The sequence below is a fragment of the Tachysurus fulvidraco genome, chromosome 15 (genome assembly GCF_022655615.1).
Source record: "Tachysurus fulvidraco isolate hzauxx_2018 chromosome 15, HZAU_PFXX_2.0, whole genome shotgun sequence".
NCBI lineage: Eukaryota > Metazoa > Chordata > Actinopteri > Siluriformes > Bagridae > Tachysurus > Tachysurus fulvidraco.
Genome location: NC_062532.1, coordinates 9,745,463 through 9,766,431, shown reverse-complemented (window position 1 = coordinate 9,766,431; position 20,969 = coordinate 9,745,463). Strand labels below are relative to the sequence as shown.

Genomic DNA, 20,969 nt, shown 5'->3' with positions numbered 1-20,969 from the left:
AATTTATTACTGAACATAAGAAATTCCAACTGTCTCGATCACAGCATTTATGCAGTTTTGCATTTTATTCAGGTTGTCCAGACAGCCTTTCAGAACGTGTTTCCAGCCGTCTACTGCCGAACTCCAAAAGAGGTCCTTGAGCTGGAAATGAGGATGTCTGAAATTCCAAGCACAACTGTGCATGATGACCCCCTTATGGATGATAAAGAATTCAGAAGTGAGGCTTACCAGCGCCCATACCAGTATCTAAAACAGTTCCACAATGGAAACAACTTAGATGGATTTATGTACAGAGGAATTGAAGGAACCCATGTGGAATGCCTACAGTTACTGTTCCTGTACTGTGGTGTCATGGACCCTTCCTGGGCCGAGTTGAGAAACTTCACGTGGTTCTTGAACCTGCAGTTACGAGACTGTGAGACTTCTGTTTTTTGTGACGCATCATTCACAGGAGACACTTTAAGGGGGTTTAAAAACTTTGTGGTTGACTTCATGATACTCATGGCTAAGGACTTTGCTACACCCTCCCTAAGTATCTCTGATCAGAGCCCAGGGAGGCAACAAATTGATATTTCAGGTGTTAATGAAGAAGACCTTGCTCCTTTCAAGGTCAGGAAGAGATGGGAATCAGAGCCACATCCATACATTTTTTTCAATGATGACCATGTGTCCATGACATTTATTGGCTTTCATCTACAGCCAAATGATCAGAATTCGGTGGATGCCATCGATCCTTCGACAAACAGAGTGATCAAAAAGAACATCATGACTAATGATCTGTATGAGGGTCTCAGGCTCCAGAGGGTTCCTTTTAACATTGACTTTGATAGTCTCCCAAGAGGAGAGAAAATCGAGCGACTCTGCAATGTTCTGGGAATACAGTGGCCCCTTGACCCAGATGAAACTTATGAGTTGACTACTGACAACATACTGAAGATTTTGGCTATCCACATGCGCTTCAGGTGTGGCATTCCAGTCATCATCATGGGTGAGACTGGGTGCGGGAAGACCAGGTTAATTAAATTCTTGTGTGAGCTACGAAGGAGTGGAGTTAACACAGAGAATATGAAACTGGTCAAAGTCCATGGAGGAACAAGCTCTGATATGATTTATACCAAAGTGAGAGAGGCAGAGGCCATTGCATGCAGCAATAAAGAATATTATGGTTTTGACTCTGTATTGTTCTTTGATGAGGCAAACACAACAGAGGCCATCAGCAGCATTAAAGAAGTACTATGCGATAAGACAGTCGAGGGTGAAGCCATGATGCCAAGCACTGGCTTGCAGATTATTGCTGCATGTAACCCATACAGGAAACACACAGATGTTATGATTAAGAGATTGGAGTCAGCTGGTTTGGGGTATAGAGTGCGAGCTGAACAAACAGATGAAAAGCTCGGATCCATTCCCCTCCGGCAACTTGTGTACAGGGTGCAGGCCTTGCCTCCTAGCATGATTCCATTAGTTTGGGATTTTGGACAGCTTAATGACCGTACTGAGAAAATGTACATTCAGCAAATAGTGGAGAGGGTGGTTGAAAACCAGTTTTTGCATGAGGACTACATCAAGATCATCACAGATGTCTTATCAGCGTCACAAAAGTATATGAGGACAAGAAATGATGAATGTAGTTTTGTAAGCCTGAGGGATGTTGAACGTTGCATGCAAGTTTTTGCATGGTTCTACCAAAATAATGAAATGTTGCTGTCAGAACTTTCCAGGTATGAAAATAAGCAGAGAGCACAAAAAAATGAACAGAGTCAACGAGACACTGATGAAAGAGACATTATTATCTGGTGTTTAGTTATGGCTATTGGTGTGTGCTACCATGCTTGCTTGGAGGACAAAGAGAAGTACAGGAACAAAATCTGTAAATACTTCCCAGGGACATTCACCCCGGTCAAGTTAATGCAAGAAATTTCAGTCATGCAAGATCTTCTTCTGAGTGGAGTTCCACTAGGGGAAACTATTGCAAGAAATAATGCTCTGAAGGAAAATGTTTTCATGATGGTGATTTGCATTGAGCTACGAATTCCTCTCTTTTTGGTTGGGAAGCCTGGTAGCTCCAAATCTCTGTCTAAAACCCTGGTTGCAGATGCTATGCAAGGTCAAGCAGCTCACTCAGACTTGTTTAGAAAACTAAAACAGATTCATCTGGTGTCATTCCAGTGCAGTCCTCATTCCACACCAGAAGGCATCATCAACACCTTCAAGCAGTGTGCACGTTTTCAAGATGGAAAGAATCTAAAGGAGTATATCTCTGTGGTGGTACTGGATGAAATTGGGCTAGCTGAGGATTCCCCGAAAATGCCTCTGAAAACCCTCCATCCTCTTCTTGAGGAAGGATGCATAGATGATCAACCCCTGCCTCACAAGAAGGTTGGATTCATCGGTATATCTAATTGGGCTTTAGACCCCGCAAAGATGAACAGAGGAATATTTGTTTCTCGTGGTGATCCTGATGAGAAGGAGTTGATTGAGAGTGCCAAAGGCATTTGTTCTTCTGATGCAATGATCCTTGAGAAGGTTAGGGATTTCTTTCAGCCTTTTGCTAAAGCTTACCTCAGAATCTGCAAGGAAGATGGGAAAGGATTTTTTGGCCTGCGTGACTATTACAGTTTGATTAAGATGCTGTTTGCTATTGCCAAAGCATCAGATCAAAAGCCAAATGCAGATCAGATTGTGGAGGCTGTGTTGAGAAACTTCAGTGGTAAAGACACTGTGAAGTGTGTCACTATTTTCACCAACAGGCTTAGATGTAAACCTAACCTTGAAAGCATTGATACAATTGAGCTTGTGAGACAAAATATCACAGCAATTGCTCAAGATGAGGAGTGCCGCTACCTGCTCATTCTAACGAAAAACTATGCGGCTCTACAGATTCTTCAGCAGACATTCTTTTCTGAACAGTACCAACCTGAAATCATCTTTGGCTCAAGCTTCCCTAAAGACCAACAGTACACCCAGATTTGCCGCAATATTAACCGTGTCAAGATTTGCATGGAGACTGGTCAAACCATTGTACTTCTGAATTTGCAAAACCTCTACGAAAGCTTATATGATGCACTCAATCAATACTATGTTTGCCTTGGAGGTCAGAAGTATGTGGATTTGGGCCTTGGAACCCACCGGGTCAAGTGTAGAGTGCACAAGGACTTCAGGCTCATAGTGATTGAAGAGAAGGAAGTTGTCTACAAGCAATTTCCCATTCCTCTGATTAACCGATTGGAGAAACACTATCTGGACATTAACACTGTGCTGAAAAACGAACAAAAGCAGCTTGTAAAAGTGCTTGAAAAATGGGTTGGCGATTTTATTACAACTAACAGTCAACATTCACTTGCTCCCCAGGCAGTACAGTATTGCCCAGCTGATGTTTTCATTGGATATCACTCTGACACCTGTGCTTCAGTCATCTTGCAAGTTATGGAAAGACCGAAAGGAGAGATGGAGTTTTCAGACCCCGAGCGACAGCTGTTGGATGAAGCCAAACTGATCCTACTGAATTGTGCTACACCAGATGCAGTGGTGCGACTAGATAGTTCAGCGCTGTCCAGAGTGGAAGGTGAACACCTAGCAAGGGTGTACTTCGAAGAGCAGAAGCACAACTGTATGGCAGAATTTATCTTCTCTCACATCCAGCAGGAGGAGTGGAACCATGCATCTTTCACTGAGGTAAAACTTTTTTACTGATTACCTGATTTGTTGAGTAGTGGGTTAATTATGTGTTTAAATGCTGCAGCTTTTGTCTAAATTTGTGATACAACTTTTTGTGATGTAAATTTGTGCTTTTTTTAAAAAAAAAACTGTGAATTGGTGAAATTGCAAGCACATGACGCTTCTTAAATCTTCTTCTTAAACTACCACTAGTGAAGAGACCTATGCAATTACTTTCTATGAAAGCTGAATACATGTATGACACATGAATTGAAGTGGGCATTGGCTGAATGCTTGTTATTATGATTGCAAGCCCCTCTGAATATTTGCTGACTCATCTTGAATTGTGGGAATATGATGTAGCTAAAAGGGAAGCTCAGGGTAGAAAAATAGAAACTCCTCAGCGATATTGATCAATGCTTTCTCTGTCATCTGGTACCCAGCAACTCATAATTTAATTCAAGCTGCCAATATTTTTTAATGTAAGTCAATTATTTTGTAAGTAAATCTCTGGTATGTTTAAGGGTTTCTTAATGTTATAATTGATAAAACAATGACATAATGTTCACTATGTCTGTTAATAGAAATAGGCTAATATTAACAATAACATTTGACACTCTTAAGTAATTAAAATGAATGAGAGAATTATGTATAGGGACAACAGAATCAAAATTATACTAAACCTTTGCTTTTGCGGATAATTCTCGATTTGTTTTGAATCCTGCAGGTGACTACCTTCTCCAGACTTCTAACAGCATCAGACATTACACAGCTACAGGAAGTGGTTCCAAACATCGAGCTATTTGCACTGCAACAGTTTGATACAGAGCATTCTTTCCTAAAGAAAATCCGGTACGTACGAAAAGTTGCGCATGACATCATCTAGAAATATGGCTGTTTCCTCCACGCTAATAATCCGTACCATTTCTGCCATCCCAGAAACTTTTTAGACAGTACCTCTGGGAACAAGATATTAATTATTCAGACTGAATTTGATGAAGCTTTACAAAGCTCCAACCTCATCGCATCTGCAAAGTAAGTGTCTTACTGTCTTTCTTACTATCAGACTTATTATTTCACTTGCCAAAGTGGGACTTTGACGATGTATAATCAGTCATGACCTTTAATGTTTTTTTAGATACTCCTCCATTGGTGAAATCAACAAATTCCGGAAGGAGAAGGACAGTAAGGTTTTTGTGTACTTCATTACCAAACTACCAAGAGTGGAAGGTGGAACATCATATGTCGGATTTCATGGAGGTGAGACAAAGGTTTTGATCATATGGCGAATTTCATGACAGATAAACTTTATGATCAGAGGTCTTTGGACAACTGGTACAAAGTTTGAAGCACCCAGCTGTCTAGAATACCTTATTTGCTTTGACATTAGGATTTCCTTAATTTCCACAACTTTTTGGTTCAAACCTGTTGCAGCCTGGCTGTGCCCCTGTGCACAAAGTCAGGTCCACAATGACAAGGTTGGTTAGGAAGAATTTGAGGCTTTTGTACCAAGCTCTGCCCTCAACACAACTGAACTGAATCTTTGGGATGTATATTGGGAAGAACACTGACTGCATGTAAGGCCTTCTTGTCCAAGATCAGTTTAAACCTTATTAATGCTCTTATACCTGAATGAGCACTAATCCCCAAAACCATGCTCCAAGATATTTTCGAAAGCTGTCCTAGCAGCAATTGGGGGGCTAAATCTGGAATGGGATATTTAACAAATGTGTGTGACATAGTGTATATTAAAACTGACCACCTTTGTATTTCATTGTGTTTAATTTAATATGAATGCCCATGGTTTTAATGGCATATTCAGTGATTCTTATTGTTTTTTTTCTTCTTCTGTTAAGGCCCCTGGAAATCAGTCCACATTGATGACCTTAGAAAATCTAAAGATATTATCTCAGATATTAAAGCCTTGCAGGGTCTTACCATCAGTCAGCTGTTTGAGGAAACGGAAGATAAGCCCGAAGGTAACAAAAAACTCCTCCTAAATGTGCTCTTTTTGATTGCAGCTAGACCTTCAGCAGATGTTTGTCTAATGGCATAAATTCTGTTTTGTCTGTAACAGCTATGGAGACAGAGGATATGTATAGAGTAGAAGAAGCTGAAAAAATGGAGCAAGATGACAATATAGTAAATTTTCACATTCAAATCAACATTATGTTCATATTATTATGTGTATTATAATGGCATGTGTACTGGTGCTGAAATTTCATCTTATTTTTTCTTTGTGGTCTCTCAAGAGCTGGGAAAATGTTCTTGATACCACAGCTCTGGTCCGTAGCTGTGTTCAGAGTGCAGTGGGAATGCTGCAAGACCGGGGGGATGCAGGTTGTCGTAGCACAAGAAGAGTAGAAATTCTGCTGACTCTCCTGTCTGATAATGAGGAACTTCAAGGTCTGAACACATTTTTATATATATATAAATCCAAAAAGTTATCATAAAAAAAAATATATATATATTTATGATAAATTTTTGGATTTATTTAATCACTAAACATTTTTCTTTTACAATCAACAGCGACCTTTTTGAAAACCATAAAGCGCCGTCTCCATGCTCTGTTGATGAACCATGATGAAAGCACCCTCTCTGCAAAGAACTGGGTTTTCAAAGAAGCATCCAATATCGATTCCCTACAAGAGGGTGGGACATTCAGGTAGGTTAACAACAAGAAAATAAACGCTTAATTACAATCAAATTAAGTGTACTTCGATAAAGGAAGATCTAGTCTTATTTCAATAAACAATTGCATTACCAACTTTAATTTATGTTGGATCTAATTTTGCAGCAGTTTTATTTATTTTTTTCCCAGTCAGTAGACCATCAGTAAAAAAGTGGCAAGCAGATATTTCTTCCTGTCATTGCATTAATAATATATATATTTAACAGGAGTTTGTTTATACTGTTTTTAATTTGATTTCCAGAAATACCTTATGGAAGCGGGTCCAAGCTGCAGTTATTCCCTTCCTGGCACAGCTGGTCTCAATTATTGACCGTGATTGCAATCTTGACATCTTGCTAGATGAAAACTCGGGTGAATCAGTGAAAAAACTGTGGCTGGACATCTTTGGAAATGTCAAGTTTTTAAATGTTCCATATACAAGAGTGGATTCTAAGTAAGTATCTCATATCTACATTACTGTATCGATTTGCCTCTTCAGAAATATATGTATAAATAATGAATAATATTATATGTATGAATATACTCATATCTGCTGTCTGCGTCTTTTCCAGCTCAGTGACGAAGACAATTGTTGTCCAGAACAGCATTGTGGTTCATAGGCATACAGGCTGCTTAATGCCGTTTAGCTGGACAATCAAGGATCATTTAGAGGAACTCTGGGTACATGCTTTGCACAGAGAAGGTAACAGTAAGCCTATAGACACAAAATGTACACACACCTGTTAAAATGTCAGGCTTTTGTGATGACAGATGAAAAGGACAAATACAAAAGTTAGAACAATCTGGTAGCATAAGTGTAAACAAGTGTTCAAAATGATTCATGATTATCATTCAGCTGTCATCATTGAAATTATTCAGATTAAAGGTGGAGTGCACGATGTTTGAGAAACGCTTCATAAAACTGAGTCGGGCCGACAAACAAAACAAATGTGTAGCCAATGAGCATAAAGGGGCGTGTCTTGTGAATATGTCGCAGAGAGAGTGTTCAGTGCGCATGTCTGACATTAGCATAAAGGGGCGTGTCTTGTCAATATGTGGCAGAGAGAGTGTTCAGTGCGCATGTCTGACATTAGCATAAAGGGGCGTGTCTTGTGAATATGTGGCAGAGAGAGTGTTCAGTGCACATGTCTGACATTAGCTGAAAGTGATTGAAACATTGACATGGCGGATAAACACGAAAAGACAAGAAGCAGGATCAGCTTTCCAGCGCTGGAGAGAACGGAACGTCTTCCGGCGTGAAATGGAGCTAAACCTTTCATGGTACAACAAACAGTACTACAAAAACACATTTGTATTTCCATAGTATTACTCATTGAGTTAATTTATTGATAAAAAATATCCCCTCGTCCAGCTGCCCCAGCAGGTTCCACCATAATAGTTGCCTGGGTTACGTATGTATGTGTGGGGCGGAGCTATCAAAACAGGGGTGACACCCATTTGGGTTAGGGACGTGTTTGTTTTGGTGATTTCAAATGTCAACATTGGCTTTCAAACATCCTGCACCCCACCTTTAATGCCGGATAAAGATCAGCTGTTCTGCAGGATTATCTTCTTGGTTTCATTTGACTTTTTTTTTTCAGGCCACAGCCTGAATCAGTTTGAGGAATTCTTTTGGAAGACTCAGCTTGGTCGCTATATCGCAGAAGCTGAACAAGAAATGCAGGAGCAGTTTTTCTACAGATATCTTCAGGATTTCATCTCTTTGACAACAACAATAAATACAGAGGTTGAACTAGAGGTCAGCATCTAAAAAGGGGGTTTGGCATATACAGGTGCATCTCAATAAATTAGAATGGCATGGAAAAGTTCATTTATTTCAGTAATTCAACTCAAATAGTGAAACTTGTGTATTATGTAAATTCAGTACAATCCGACTGAAGTAGTTTAAGTCTTTGATACTTTTAATTGTGATGATTTTGGCTCACATTTAACAAAAACCCACCAATTCACTATCTCAAACTATTAGAATACCTCAAAAGAGCAATAAAAAACATTTTTAGTGAATTGTTGGCCTTCTGGAAAGTATTCATTTACTGTTTATGTACTCAATACTTGGTAGGGGCTCCTTTTGCATTAATTACTGCCTGAATTCGGCGTGGCATGGAGGTGATCAGTCTGTGGCACTGCTGAGGTGGTACGGAAGCCCAGGTTTCTTTGTTTGTGGCCTTCAGCTCATCTGTATTTTTTGGTCTCATTTTCCTCTTGACAATAGCCCATAGATTCTCTATGGAGTTCAGGTTTGTTGATTTCGCTGACCAGTCAAGCACACCAACATCATGGTCATTTAACCAACTTTTGGTGCTTTTGGTAGTGTGGGCAGGTGCCAAATCCTGCTGGAATATGAAATCAGCATCTTTAAAAAGCTGGTCAGCAGATGGAAGCATGAAGTGCTTTATATCTTCTTGGAAAACGGGTGCAGTGACTTTGTTTTCAAAAAACACCGTGAACCAGCAAAAGCCTTGTGAATTCACCCAAATTCTTGAATCGATTTTACTTGAAAAGCCTCTCAAGGCTGCGGGTCTCTCGGTTGGTTGTGCATCTTTTTCTTCCACACTTTTTCCTTCCACTCAACTTCATGTTAACATGCCTGGATACAGCACTCTGAACATCCAGCGTCTTTGGCAATGAATGTTTGAGGCTTACCCTCCTAGTGAAAGGTGTCAACAATTGTCTTCTGGACAACTGTCAGCTCAGCAGTCTTCCCCATGATTGTGCAGCCTAGTGAAGCAAACATTGAGAGACCATTTTTAAGGCTCAGGAAACCTTTACAGGTGTTTTGAGTTTATCAGCCGATTGGCATGTCACCATATTCAAATTGTTTCTGATTGGTTGGGTTTTTTGTTAAATGTGAATCTGAATTTATATAATACACAAGTTTTGAGTTAAATTGCTGAAATTAATGAACTTTTCCTTGACATTCTAATTTATTGAGATTCTATATACCTGTATATTTCATTCAACTTTTAGTAGAATATGTTTCCAAGAAATGTTCGTATATGTATGTATGTACTCCTCAGCTCCTAGTGGGAGCTCTCACGTGCTGTGTGGATGAACTGAGAAGACGTCACGAGGCAGTGCAAAACGAAGTGACGTCTTTAACCTGGATCCATGCTGCCTACCACGAGTTTAAGAACCGCCTGCAGAACTTCTACCGAATGATCACCATTGAGCCCCAGATTGCTCAGGTGCTCCTGGACAGAGCAGAGCCCAGAGGGGCGATGGAAATGGTAAGCTGGTATTGATTTGTATTGTCTTTTTTTTTAAAAATATTTTTCTAGTTCCCATTGGTTTTTCCCAAGGTTGTAAAAATCATTTCATACTTTTCAGTCTGTCCTGTATTTTTCTGCCTCAGGTACTTGATGTGTATGCTGCCATGGCCTGTGTCGAGTATCTGGAACCCCAAGTCTTATTCACAAATTGTGATGCTTGGCTACGACAGGTGAAGAAATTGCAAGTGCCAATTGAGTTGGTCTGCTCAGAGGAGAGCATCCGACACTATGGAGAAAGGAGCAAAACCATTATATCTCGTGTCCAGTAAGCAAATAACATTTTCACATTCATATAAATGGATATGCTATAAACTCATTTAAATGCTCATATGCTGTTTGTTTAGACATGGGTGGCGACGAATCCATGCCCTCTCGCTGTTTGTTGAGCACATACTTCTAGGTATAGAGGATGTGGAGAAGGATCTCAAGCCATTGGTCCTGGAGCACACACGACAGCTGGCTCAAGTAAGTCCATTTTTAATCCCTCGCCTACTAACTCTCTTTTTTCCTGGTAGACGTCTTTTTAACAGTTTTTGACAATTCATTTTAGGTTTTGAACAAGAACTCTGACCTCAAAATGAAACAGCCATTTGAGGCAGTTATTACCGTCCTCAAAACCTGCAAAGATGGAGCAAACGATCGAATTTTTAGGTACAAATATTCCTTCATTTGTTATTATGATATCTGATTGATTGGCAGCAATTAATGAGTAAAAACTGGTAATGGCTGAGAACTAAGTCTGTCTCTACCTATGCATCCAGGTTTCGTTTCCAGCCATGTCCAGTGTGTATGGGAGACCCTCATGATCCCCTGAGTCTTCCTTGTCAGCATATCTACTGTCTAGCCTGCATCAAGCAGTGGTTGATTCCAGGACAGATGTACTGCCCCCTCTGCATGCATGTAATAGAGGATGACTTTGACCTAAAGCCATCTGAGATGATTCGGTAAGCTGAACGCACTAAAATGTAACATTTCCCAGTTGTAGACCGTCATGAAATTTTGTCATGTCAGTCTTACACAGCTCAAAATTACACCAACTAGTTTATATGAATTGTGTGTTTTTGCCTTTTAGGACCCAGATAAAAAAACATGGCCAATTCAGAAAGCAGTGCAATGCCTTCTTCATCGACCTTGTCTCCACCATCTGCTTCAGAGACAACTCACCACCCAATAAAGCCATCATCCGTCACCTGCTGTCATTCCTCATGGTGGAGGCAGGCTCTGTACCCATTATCCGAGGTTGGAGGAAGGGTTGAAATGGATTGTTGTTGTTTGGTCTAGAACGAGCTTGCCCAAATATTTACTTGAATATTATTTTCTCATTCATAAGGCTGTGATCGGCGGTTTTTGACCAAGGCTCTCTCTCCGTTTGATGACTCTGTGGACAAAAACCCTGTAGTACGGTCTGTTGTGCTGAAACTGCTGCTGAAGTACAGGTGAGCGTGAGGTCATCGAGCTGTTTATGGAGTCATGACTGCATTTCAATTTTGTTTCTGTATTCATTTTCTTTTTTTTACCTTTTAGCTTTGCAGATGTGAAAGATTACCTTCAGCAACACCTCACAGGAGTGGAGCAAAGTAACATCCTGGAAAAAGCTGACAAAACTGAGCTTTATTGTCTGTATATAAACTGCCTTGAGGTGGGCTTTTTTTAGGAACTTGAGACGTTTTACAGTTCTTCTGTCTCTCGTTTTCAGGTTTTCTAGAATTCTAGTTATGTAATTCTTGCATAGTCAGTTTGTTACTTTATATGTATATAATGGCGATAATAAAGGCTTAATAAATGTGGCGATAATAAAGGCTTCTGTGTCCCATTCTAATTTCTATATGTGTAGGACTCTATGTTCGAGCGAACCCGGTGCCATTCGGTGGCTGAGCAGCAGGCGTGTCTGCTAGAGGAGAAGAATTTTCTGATGGAATTCTTGCATACTGGAGCTGTAGTTACTGAAACAGTGACCATAGAGCACCTACAACAGGTGGCCAGAACTCGCCTGTGCCTAGATATGGCAGCAGATTTACTAGTCAGCAGAAGCTCCACTGCAGGTAACTATTAGCTATTAGAGTTGCAAGATTAATTGATCTTTTTTTTTTGCAGTCAGCTGTATGTTTTGTGTGTCAGTAAAATACATCGGCTCTATAAATATAACTAGCAGTTGGGATATCTGGCTTCTTATTCTTTTTTAGTCTTAAGTTTCCAACTTCATAGTTGCTGAGAACGTTCCTGACTTTATAGAATTTATTCATGTTTCATTTTCATTTTCATGTTCAGCTGGAGTGGCGGCATTCTTGGATTCAGTGCAGGATCTATGCAAAAACAGTAGGAATGACTGGTACAGGGTGTACCTCATCAGAAAAATCTGTAGTCTAAATGGAGTGGAATACATCCAGAAGCTTCTACATGAAGATCAGCTTAGTTGGCTGTTTCCTCAAGAGGTTCTCGAGATGGTATGTTTTGAAAAGTGTTTTTTTTCCCCATATCCCTGCATTATAAAAGTTTCCATCTAATATTTATAGTGTTTTATCTTTTAGAGAAAAGACAGTAGCCAAATTGACCAATATCTGGTCTGTGGTGTGGAGTACAAAGCTATCCGAGATGCAGTAGCCAAGGCCGTGTTAGACGGGAAAATGGAAAGATTGGAGGAAGCTTGTAAGGTATGATGTGATCAGTTATTTTAAAAATATATATTTAAAATCGTACAGAATTGGTCTTGATTATTCAGACACATTTAATAACTTGAGTTGGGATTTTAAATACAGATCACGAGAAGTTCACCTGTGAGGAAGAACGTATACATTTTATTAGCTCTGTATAGAGAAGTCACCACTTTGTACAGAGCTAAGAATTCCACCATGCATCCTACACCTGAGGTGAGTACATTGACTCTTCTACATGTACACTGCTTTCTTTTCATACCCACATTTCTTTATACGATATGGCCAAAAGTATGTGGACATCTGGCCATAACTCCCATATCTAGGCTTATACACACAGTTGTAAAGACTATTGAATTGAGCTCGGTAAATATATGGCTTGCTATGGTTAGTGTGGGAAAACCTGCACAGAGCCCTGAGCTCAACCCCACTGAACCCCACGCGTTTGGGATGAACTGGAACCGCTGACTCCTTTCCTGACATCAGTGCCTGATCTCACTATTGGTGCTACTAATAGTGCTATTATAACAGCAAAAGTGGAGCTAAATCTGGAACAAACGCACGTGTGATTGGTCGAGTGTCCACATACCTTTGGCCATACAGTGTATATTGAGATTGAGAGCCTCATTAACTTTTTGCTTCCTTTTTTTTTTTTTTTTTAGCAATTGGCAGCACTTGAAGACTTCATCAAGAACTCTAAATTCTTTGTTGTGCCAGAATCCAGGGACTTTGCTCATGCTCTGGTGCATAACCAGTTGCCTGCCCTGCATTTACATCCCAATTTATCGGGTGTTGAGTGTGCGGTCCTGGAGCTCACTGTTCACCTGGCAGCAGTGCTTCTCTGTGCAAAACAAGCAGTGTTGCAGCCCCTCTTACAGCTCGCTTTCTTTCCCTCCAACATGCAGGTTCGGTTGATGGATGTTCTTTCTGTAGCAAAGCAAGGTTGTATTGTGATGGTTTTTCGAAATATACAATGATGTCTGTCTTATTTTTTTGTTTGTACAGAGAGCCTTCATACCCACCATGCCAGATGACATGCTTGCTGTTGCCCAGCAGGCCATGGGGCAATTGCAGTGGTATTGTAAGTACAAATTTGCAGGTTTTTACAAGACCTGCTAATTGTGAAATACCTAATACACAGTAGGCTTGTTTATTTTACCATTTTAGTAATTTCCAAATGTTCATATAATTGTTGCATTCATTATTATCATTAATATTACCTGCTTCATATTTGAAACTGATATATGATGTATGATAACTGTTCATTACATGTCCACATTTTACCTCAATTGTTATATTTAATATAGTTTACTTTTTTCTTTTCTCTTCAGTTTGTCCAAATGGGCACCCATGCACTGTTGGGGAGGTGGGTCAATTTAACAAATGTTTTTCCTTATTTGCCCTTGGGTTAGTTTTGTATTAATTTATCTGATTGTACTGTTTTCCTTTTTTATGTCGCATTAGTGTGGCCAGCCAATGGAGAAGAGTCGCTGTCCAGACTGCAAGGTAGAGATAGGAGGTCTTGAACACAGACCTGTTCAAGGCTTCCAGACATTTACAGTACAGTAAGTAATTCTTATTTAGAGTTTCATTATGGATTTGAGTGGAAATGCATTGAATGGTTACAGTAATTACAGAAATAGCCAAATATCGACTTGAAAATTAACCTAAGCGTTTTTATGTATGGTTATATGTTTGTTGTGGCATAGAGGACACAGTAGGCTACAAGTGGGTACCATCAACCAAGCTTGGCTTTCATTTGCTACCATTTTAGTCACGTAACTGTCAATTTCACTGATTTGTACATTAAATTGATCTCGCGTACCACTGAAAGCAATGAGTACTGAATTTTTACGTCATTTCCTTTGTAGTGAAAATTGGTTCATATTTAACAGACTTTGCAGAAATAAACCCTTTTACCAGTATGTACTCCTATTAGTATAGTAGTAATTAGTGTAAATATTTGTAACTATTAGGCCATAGTATAGTATTTGGCACTCAGCTTGTGTAGAGAATGTTCTTTTTCACCTCAATGCAGTCGCCTGAGTACACGCCCTCTAGTGGACGTCTATAGATTTGCTTTATATATTTGCAAATAGTGATTTATAGCCATAAACTGCTGTGTGTATACAAATCAAAGGCAGGAGCTACAACTGCTGTCTAAAAGAGAAACATGTTCTGTACTTATTTGTAAATAGTGACTTACTGTTCGCTGTTGAAATGTGTCCCATTTTAATATGCATTTGTGCCATGTGGGTGGTCTAGAAGACTGATCTTTGTTTCTTATTGCAGAGGGGACCGCACGCAGACAGGGCACATCCTGGGGGATCCACAGCGCAGAGATCTACCAGATATGCAGGACACAAAGAACATGTCTCCTGCTCCATTCACCCTGCTGAGGATGCTTACACATATGGCCATGCTACTGGGAGCCTCTAAGCAGCCCCAGGTATTGTATATATACTTGCACGTTCTGCTGTATTCCCTTTTTGGTATACTTAATTGTAATTCCATTCCGGTCTTTATGATGCTATTGGTCTAGAGGGACTGCTTGGTGATATTATATTGCATGTGTAATATCTAAAAATATTCATTGCTTTATGGCACTGACTTTCTCGTTCTTTCATGACTCTGTTGTAATTGTCCCATCCTTTGCTGTATTTTCTAGGATCTGACCGCAATCATTAAACCCACTGTGGCACAACCTGGGACCTTTCTTTTGGCCCATCTGCAGAAGGATATTGAGCAGCTAATGAGAACTCTAGGGAAGGGGGCAGATGACACGGTTTGCACCATTCACCTGACCATCTGCAGGCTTCTAGAACCCCATCAGCCGAGTCAGTGTAAGAACTTTATACCACAGTCACCTAGAACTCATCAATGCATTCTGATATTGTTCTTGCGTTCTTATGTACTTACTTATTTATTTATTTGTTTGTTTGTTTGTTTGTTTACAGGGCCTGTACTTTATGATAATGTGCTTTCCACTAAAGATGGCAGAAATAACTGGGAGATGACCGTGACCACTGATATTATCACATGCCAGCTGAAGGTACAGTAGATGGCTGCGTCTTAGCAAATCTTTCTCCTTGATGTCACTTCCTGTGTGAAATCTGGGCTTTGAATCAAGACTAGTCTATTTACACTCAAATAAAGGAGTTTGGCATTTATGACTAAATTCTGTAGAATTTCATTATGGAAATGTAATCTGATAGTGTTCATAAGAAGTAAAGCGATACAACTTGTGATCGTACTCGGTGTGATTATTTACTTTGCTATGTGTTTGTTATTTTGTTACCACCACAGGTTTTGGAGAATCAACTGGCAAAAGTAAACGCCTACATCAGAGATGATGAGAGGGTTTCATCGAACCCGGTGATGAAGCTGACATACGGAGAGCCGCGTCTGTTTCTGCGCACTTTACCTCAAGGTTCTTTGATTCATGGCTCATCTGTGTGGAGCTGCAGGCAACGTGTCTCTCTTTTGAGCCTGGGCCACATTTTGGAGCAGAATGGAGGAAGGGACACACTTCCCATCCTCTGGAAGTTCTTACAGAAAGTAATCTAGATTCAAGCATTAACTTACAAGCAGTGAAAAGATTCTGATTATTTTGCATTGTTTTATGTGTTGTTAATTATTGTTAACGTTAGCACTTATGAGCCTTACGTGTTAATGTATGCTGTTGTTTAGGAGGCAGAGTTGAGGTTGGTCACCTTCCTCCCAGACATCCTTGCTCTTCAGAGGGATCTGGTGAAGAAGTTCCAGAATGTGATGGAGCTTCAATGTGGCACTATAGCACAGTTCCTTCAGAACCTGAAAGCAGGTAATGTCTATACTTTGGAATCCATGCATGCTTATGAGCTTTAAAAAAAAAAGTCTACTTCTGACTATTAGAATTCTATAATTTTCTTGTTTTTCCTCCAGAATCTCTAATAACATCATATAAAAAGCGCATCAATATCTTCCTGTCCACATGGAACCAACTGAGAGGATCTCTGGCTACAAACGGTAAGCCTCTTCCAATAAAATCTGTTGAAATAAAAGCTATATTAAATTGTTTCAAAAATCAGAACACTTTTTTTCCATTGTCTTTTGTTTCTGTAATAAAATCTGGACTGTGTTTTAACTGTCAGGAGAGATCAAGCTTCCAGATGAGTACTGCCAAGAAGACCTGGACCTTAATTGTAACCTGCAAGTGCTGCTGCCACGAAGACAGGGTCTGGGTCTGTGTTCCACTGCTCTGGTCAGCTACTTAATTGCTCTGCATAATGACATAATTTATGCAGTAGACAAGCATACTGGAGAAGAAACAAGGTAAAGATTTCACATTATGGTGTCTTATTGAAACAGCACTAAATGAATCGGTGCTTTCTGTAAGCAGAACTGAAGAGCATGTTCCTCTGTCAGTAACAGACAAGCTAATGTTATAATGGCAGGAGCACAGCGTTAACCACTATATATACAGTATATACAGTATAGTAAGAATTATTGGAAATCTTGTTAAAGATGGTGAGTGGAAAAAAAAATCCTGTTATTTTGCAGAAATTTTATAATGCTCTTAAATAATTTTTAAGGGTCTTGCATCCATCGGCGGCAGATAATATGGCATTCATCCATATGCTTTAGTTAGCATCAGTAAATACAAAGGATACTGGAAGCCATGCATGCCCATGCTCTAAGATGAGATAAATTAAAATGTTTGTCTGTCCATACAGAATAGTGCAAGCTTTTGTAGATGGTTGTACACAGTCTGTGCAATTTGGTTGGAAACACCCTTTAATTGAAGCTTCTCAAATGTATGTACTACTCTGCATACTGTTAGACCATCTCATCTTTGCTCTATGAGAATATCCAGCCACAGTCTATTTGTTGCTTCTAGGCAGACAGGCAAATTTTCATTTATCTCCTGGTACTTCATGCAGTCTGATGCCATGCATCCTAAGAAGGGGTCCATGAACCTCACTGAAAAGCAGGCACACAACATCACAGCTCCTTGAGCACACTTCATAGCGGCATCTTGAGTACCTAACAGATTTGTTTGTCTCATCTGACCATACAACATAGTTCAGCTCCAATTGTTTTAATAATTCAGGTATGTAGGTATTTTTATTGACCTTGTCCGGTTTATGAAGGTCAATAAATGACTAAGACTCACATTTATACCCATGTGAAACAGGACACCATGGATGAGAGATCTTAAACTCATAGATCAATTATATATGGGAACATGCTACAGTTAGATTCTATTCATGTTGTAGGTAGTCTAGTTAATTGTGAAGTGTTGTTTTAGTTGTCATTTTTGTCATGCCTTCCTTTGCACCAATGTTGTGTCAGTCAGCTGTATGGTCTGGTCTTTATCAGCAATCAGGTCTGTGCTGAACTCCGAGTTTACGATGACCCATTAGTTCCTCAGGCGTAGAGTGTCACCCAAATGAGGATGGGTTCAATAAGAGGATTAGGGAGAGTAATAGATAAATAGTATTTGAAATTTTAAGTTCATCTTTTTGAAATCCGTTTTAAACTTTAATTGGGAAGTTTCATTTATTTATTTTTTATCCTTATTTTTTTTCTTCTTCTTCTTCTTCTTCTTCTTCTTCTTCTTCTTCTTCTATATTTATTTATTTTTTTCTCTTTCTTCTGCGAATTGAATTGAAATTTTCTGAAAATAAATGTACTTTAATCAAAGGTTAAATTCTTACTTGTATTTTTGTGTGTGTGTTTAAGCTAATTTACCACAAAACAAAGACATTTTATGTTTTTTAACATACGGATGGAAAAATTCTGACCTTATCTTGTCCCTTGTTTATTTAATTTATTTTTTCCTTTTTTATTTCGCACAGCTATACAGTGTCTCCAGCAGACCTGACAGAGCTCCATGTGATCAGATACGAGGTAGAACGAGATCTGATACCTCTGGTGCTTTCCAACTGCCAGTACAGCATGGAGTGTGGCCGGGAGACACTGTCCGAATATGACCTGCCCAAAATCCAGCAGCAGCTCCTCACACGCTTTCTGCAGGGCAAGCCAGTAATCAGCCTTAATGTGGGTCTGCAGAACATGCAAGAGACAATAAAAATACATTATATTTGTATCAATTCAGCCCATGAAAATAATATTAATCACATCTTCACGTCTTTTAGGGAATCCCGACCCTTATAAACAGACATGACCGGAATTATGAAAATATCTTCCAGGACGTGAAAGGCAAAGTCCAACAAGTAAGTTTTAGGAAATTTTCAAAACATTTTCGATTTTTATTGTGACTCACTGATCGGTCACTTTAAAATTAATACCTGCGTATTTATGAAATTATCCAGTCATTCACTGAGATCACTTTCCCATCTTTCTGATATTTGACGGTAAACTTAACCAATGCTCTTATTCTGCATTTACATCACTTTCAACACTGCTGCTGTCATATAACTGCTGAACTGCAGGTGTACAGGTTTCTTTTAAAGTGGCTGGTGAATGTATATATGCTTAATGATCGCTGTATTTTCTTGGTTGTGCTTATTGTCTTTATTCTTTATGTATATTATGATAAGAAATTGACTTTCATCCCTGGCTGTATGTCTGCTACAGGAGTCTTTGTCCTCGCTAAGCCAGTCCACACTGTCCATAGAGCTGCAGTCCTACAGTGACGTATGTGAGGCTTTGTCAACTGTGGAAGTGGCCCTGGGCTTCCTGGCCATGACTGGAGGAGAACCCAATATGCAGCTGGGCGATTACCTGAAGGACGTACTCCAAATGGCTGACCACATAGCCTCGCATGTATTTAAGGTAACTATAAGACATTTGAAGATTTTCATTTCGGTTTTCTCTCTCAGACATGTAAAAGAAGTAAACTTGGATAAATTGTCACTTTGTGTAAATAGATATGTGAATAATTCTGAACATTGTGCTTAATCTACAGGTTCTGAGTAGGTGTTGTGTGAAACACTGTGTGGCTCTGTGGCAGCTCCTCACTTCTCTCAAATCTGAGACAATGCTACGCCTTAAGAGGGTACAGGAATTAGTGTTGTGTATTCGAGTGCCGTAAACAGAATGTATTGTGCCACTTATTGTACAGTACAATATAGTCAACCTATATTTAATGTTTCATTGTTGAAAGAATTTTCAAATTGTTCAAGTTGATGGTCTGAGTCCGTTTTTTTATTTAAGCTGATTTGTGTATTTCTTAGGACCCATTCGTAGGGATAAGTAACGATTACAAGAAAACTCTGGGAGAGGAGGAAAAAATGCTGTTGACCGTCTTCTTCACAAAGACCAGTGCAGATTCATTCTTGCTGGAAATGCACGAGTTTCTGCTGCTGGTCTTGAAGAACCCAAATGCCACTGACACCTACAAGCCCAACTGGAGGTGAGCCTGCAACATTGTGCTGGCGTTGGAAGAAAACATTTTACTCTAAGTCAAGTTACAAGTAGTCTCTATACTATATTTACCGTGTCCTTTTTTTTCACATGTGGTTTTCTTTTACCAGCGTAAAAGACACTATGGTGTCCTACATGGAACGAAAAGACATGGATGTCCCTCCAGATGTGGAGGAGCTGTTCCCTGATGAGATACTTTTAGCACAGTACATTGAGGCCTGGAAGTTCTCCATCCTACTTAAGCAAGAGCGAATGCAAAGATAAAGCCCACTTCAGAGTTTCCCCATCATCCACTCCATATATCAGTTTACTGTCTCAGAGTTGAAGTTCTTTACAATCATCATATTTAAGCAGCATTTTAAGCCTAGGTGCCTGTGGGATAAAAAGTGCAATTGGTTGCACATTAAAGTGCAATATAATAATTGACTGTTTGGAATGTTTCAATTTGCTGCTGCATTATTAGCATAAAGTTAAAATGACTTGATATATAAACAAGCTATAGTTTGCACAACAACAATGCATCGTCCTGTTTCGGCAGGCAAAAAAAAAAATAAAAATGCGTACAATCTGTGATGATTCCTTTTGTAAGCATGCTGGATCATTCCATTATCCTTTCACATCCTACTTGTTACTGATTTGTTTGCACTTATTTTTTTGGGATTTGTTTTACAGATTCCTTTCCCATATATGTATTGATCAGTATACAAGTAAATTAGTCAAAATTTATACTCAGGGACTTTTTGAAGCTCAATTAAGCTCTGGGATAAAATTGGGATGGAAAAAAAAAACAATCACTGTTGATCTGATCGTACTAGGCTCAGACTTAATCGTGGGTTTTAGTAGCAAAGATCTGATTTTCTGCTTAGTAATCAGTTAGTAATTCTTACACTTTATTAGTAAGAAAACAACAATAATAATTGCCTTACCTACATTATTGTGTGTTCTGTTGCAGTTACTGTAAAACTGTTAAGATCAAAGTATTTCCCAAATAAAGTTTATCATATGTTTAGCTAATAGAATGAGCAACTGTTGCATTATTTTAAACTTGTAATAAAGTTGTTGTGTAAAAAAATCTGAACACTCACCACATTTGTGAATGATAAAAACAGGGAGTGAGTGAGTGAGTGAGTGAGTGAGTGAGTGAGTGAGTGAGTGAGTGAGTGAGTGAGTGAGTGAGTGAGTGAGTGAGTGAGTGAGTGAGTGAGTGAGTGAGTGAGTGAGTGAGTGAGTGAGTGAGTGAGTGAGTGAGTGAGTGAGTGAGTGAGTGAGTGAGTGAGTGAGTGAGTGAGTGAGTGAGTGAGTATTTATTTATTTATTTATTTATTTATT

At 39.3% G+C, this 20,969-nt stretch overlaps 1 protein-coding gene across 2 annotated transcripts in view; it reads left to right on the top strand.

Annotated features, from left to right (window-relative positions):
* Positions 1–20,718, top strand: part of rnf213a (ring finger protein 213a) — a 39,839-nt gene extending 19,121 nt beyond the window's left edge. For both annotated transcript variants that reach the window (XM_047801098.1, XM_047801097.1), the window contains 40 exons: positions 73–3,675; positions 4,385–4,509; positions 4,597–4,692; positions 4,796–4,917; positions 5,514–5,636; positions 5,735–5,799; positions 5,910–6,063; positions 6,187–6,322; positions 6,591–6,782; positions 6,901–7,031; positions 7,930–8,087; positions 9,367–9,576; positions 9,702–9,883; positions 9,963–10,083; positions 10,169–10,269; positions 10,380–10,562; positions 10,691–10,857; positions 10,949–11,054; positions 11,143–11,257; positions 11,453–11,660; positions 11,887–12,062; positions 12,147–12,269; positions 12,375–12,485; positions 12,932–13,174; positions 13,275–13,350; positions 13,601–13,635; positions 13,734–13,834; positions 14,562–14,718; positions 14,938–15,112; positions 15,227–15,321; positions 15,576–15,827; positions 15,960–16,092; positions 16,194–16,277; positions 16,403–16,583; positions 18,110–18,311; positions 18,410–18,487; positions 18,852–19,049; positions 19,183–19,272; positions 19,451–19,629; positions 19,751–20,718. In XM_047801098.1, coding sequence (XP_047657054.1) covers positions 73–3,675; positions 4,385–4,509; positions 4,597–4,692; positions 4,796–4,917; positions 5,514–5,636; positions 5,735–5,799; positions 5,910–6,063; positions 6,187–6,322; positions 6,591–6,782; positions 6,901–7,031; positions 7,930–8,087; positions 9,367–9,576; positions 9,702–9,883; positions 9,963–10,083; positions 10,169–10,269; positions 10,380–10,562; positions 10,691–10,857; positions 10,949–11,054; positions 11,143–11,257; positions 11,453–11,660; positions 11,887–12,062; positions 12,147–12,269; positions 12,375–12,485; positions 12,932–13,174; positions 13,275–13,350; positions 13,601–13,635; positions 13,734–13,834; positions 14,562–14,718; positions 14,938–15,112; positions 15,227–15,321; positions 15,576–15,827; positions 15,960–16,092; positions 16,194–16,277; positions 16,403–16,583; positions 18,110–18,311; positions 18,410–18,487; positions 18,852–19,049; positions 19,183–19,272; positions 19,451–19,629; positions 19,751–19,904 — 9,141 coding nt within the window. In that variant the 3' untranslated portion in view covers positions 19,905–20,718. The remainder of the gene's footprint in view (positions 1–72; positions 3,676–4,384; positions 4,510–4,596; positions 4,693–4,795; positions 4,918–5,513; positions 5,637–5,734; positions 5,800–5,909; positions 6,064–6,186; positions 6,323–6,590; positions 6,783–6,900; positions 7,032–7,929; positions 8,088–9,366; positions 9,577–9,701; positions 9,884–9,962; positions 10,084–10,168; positions 10,270–10,379; positions 10,563–10,690; positions 10,858–10,948; positions 11,055–11,142; positions 11,258–11,452; positions 11,661–11,886; positions 12,063–12,146; positions 12,270–12,374; positions 12,486–12,931; positions 13,175–13,274; positions 13,351–13,600; positions 13,636–13,733; positions 13,835–14,561; positions 14,719–14,937; positions 15,113–15,226; positions 15,322–15,575; positions 15,828–15,959; positions 16,093–16,193; positions 16,278–16,402; positions 16,584–18,109; positions 18,312–18,409; positions 18,488–18,851; positions 19,050–19,182; positions 19,273–19,450; positions 19,630–19,750) is intronic.
* Positions 20,719–20,969: the final 251 nt, after the last annotated feature.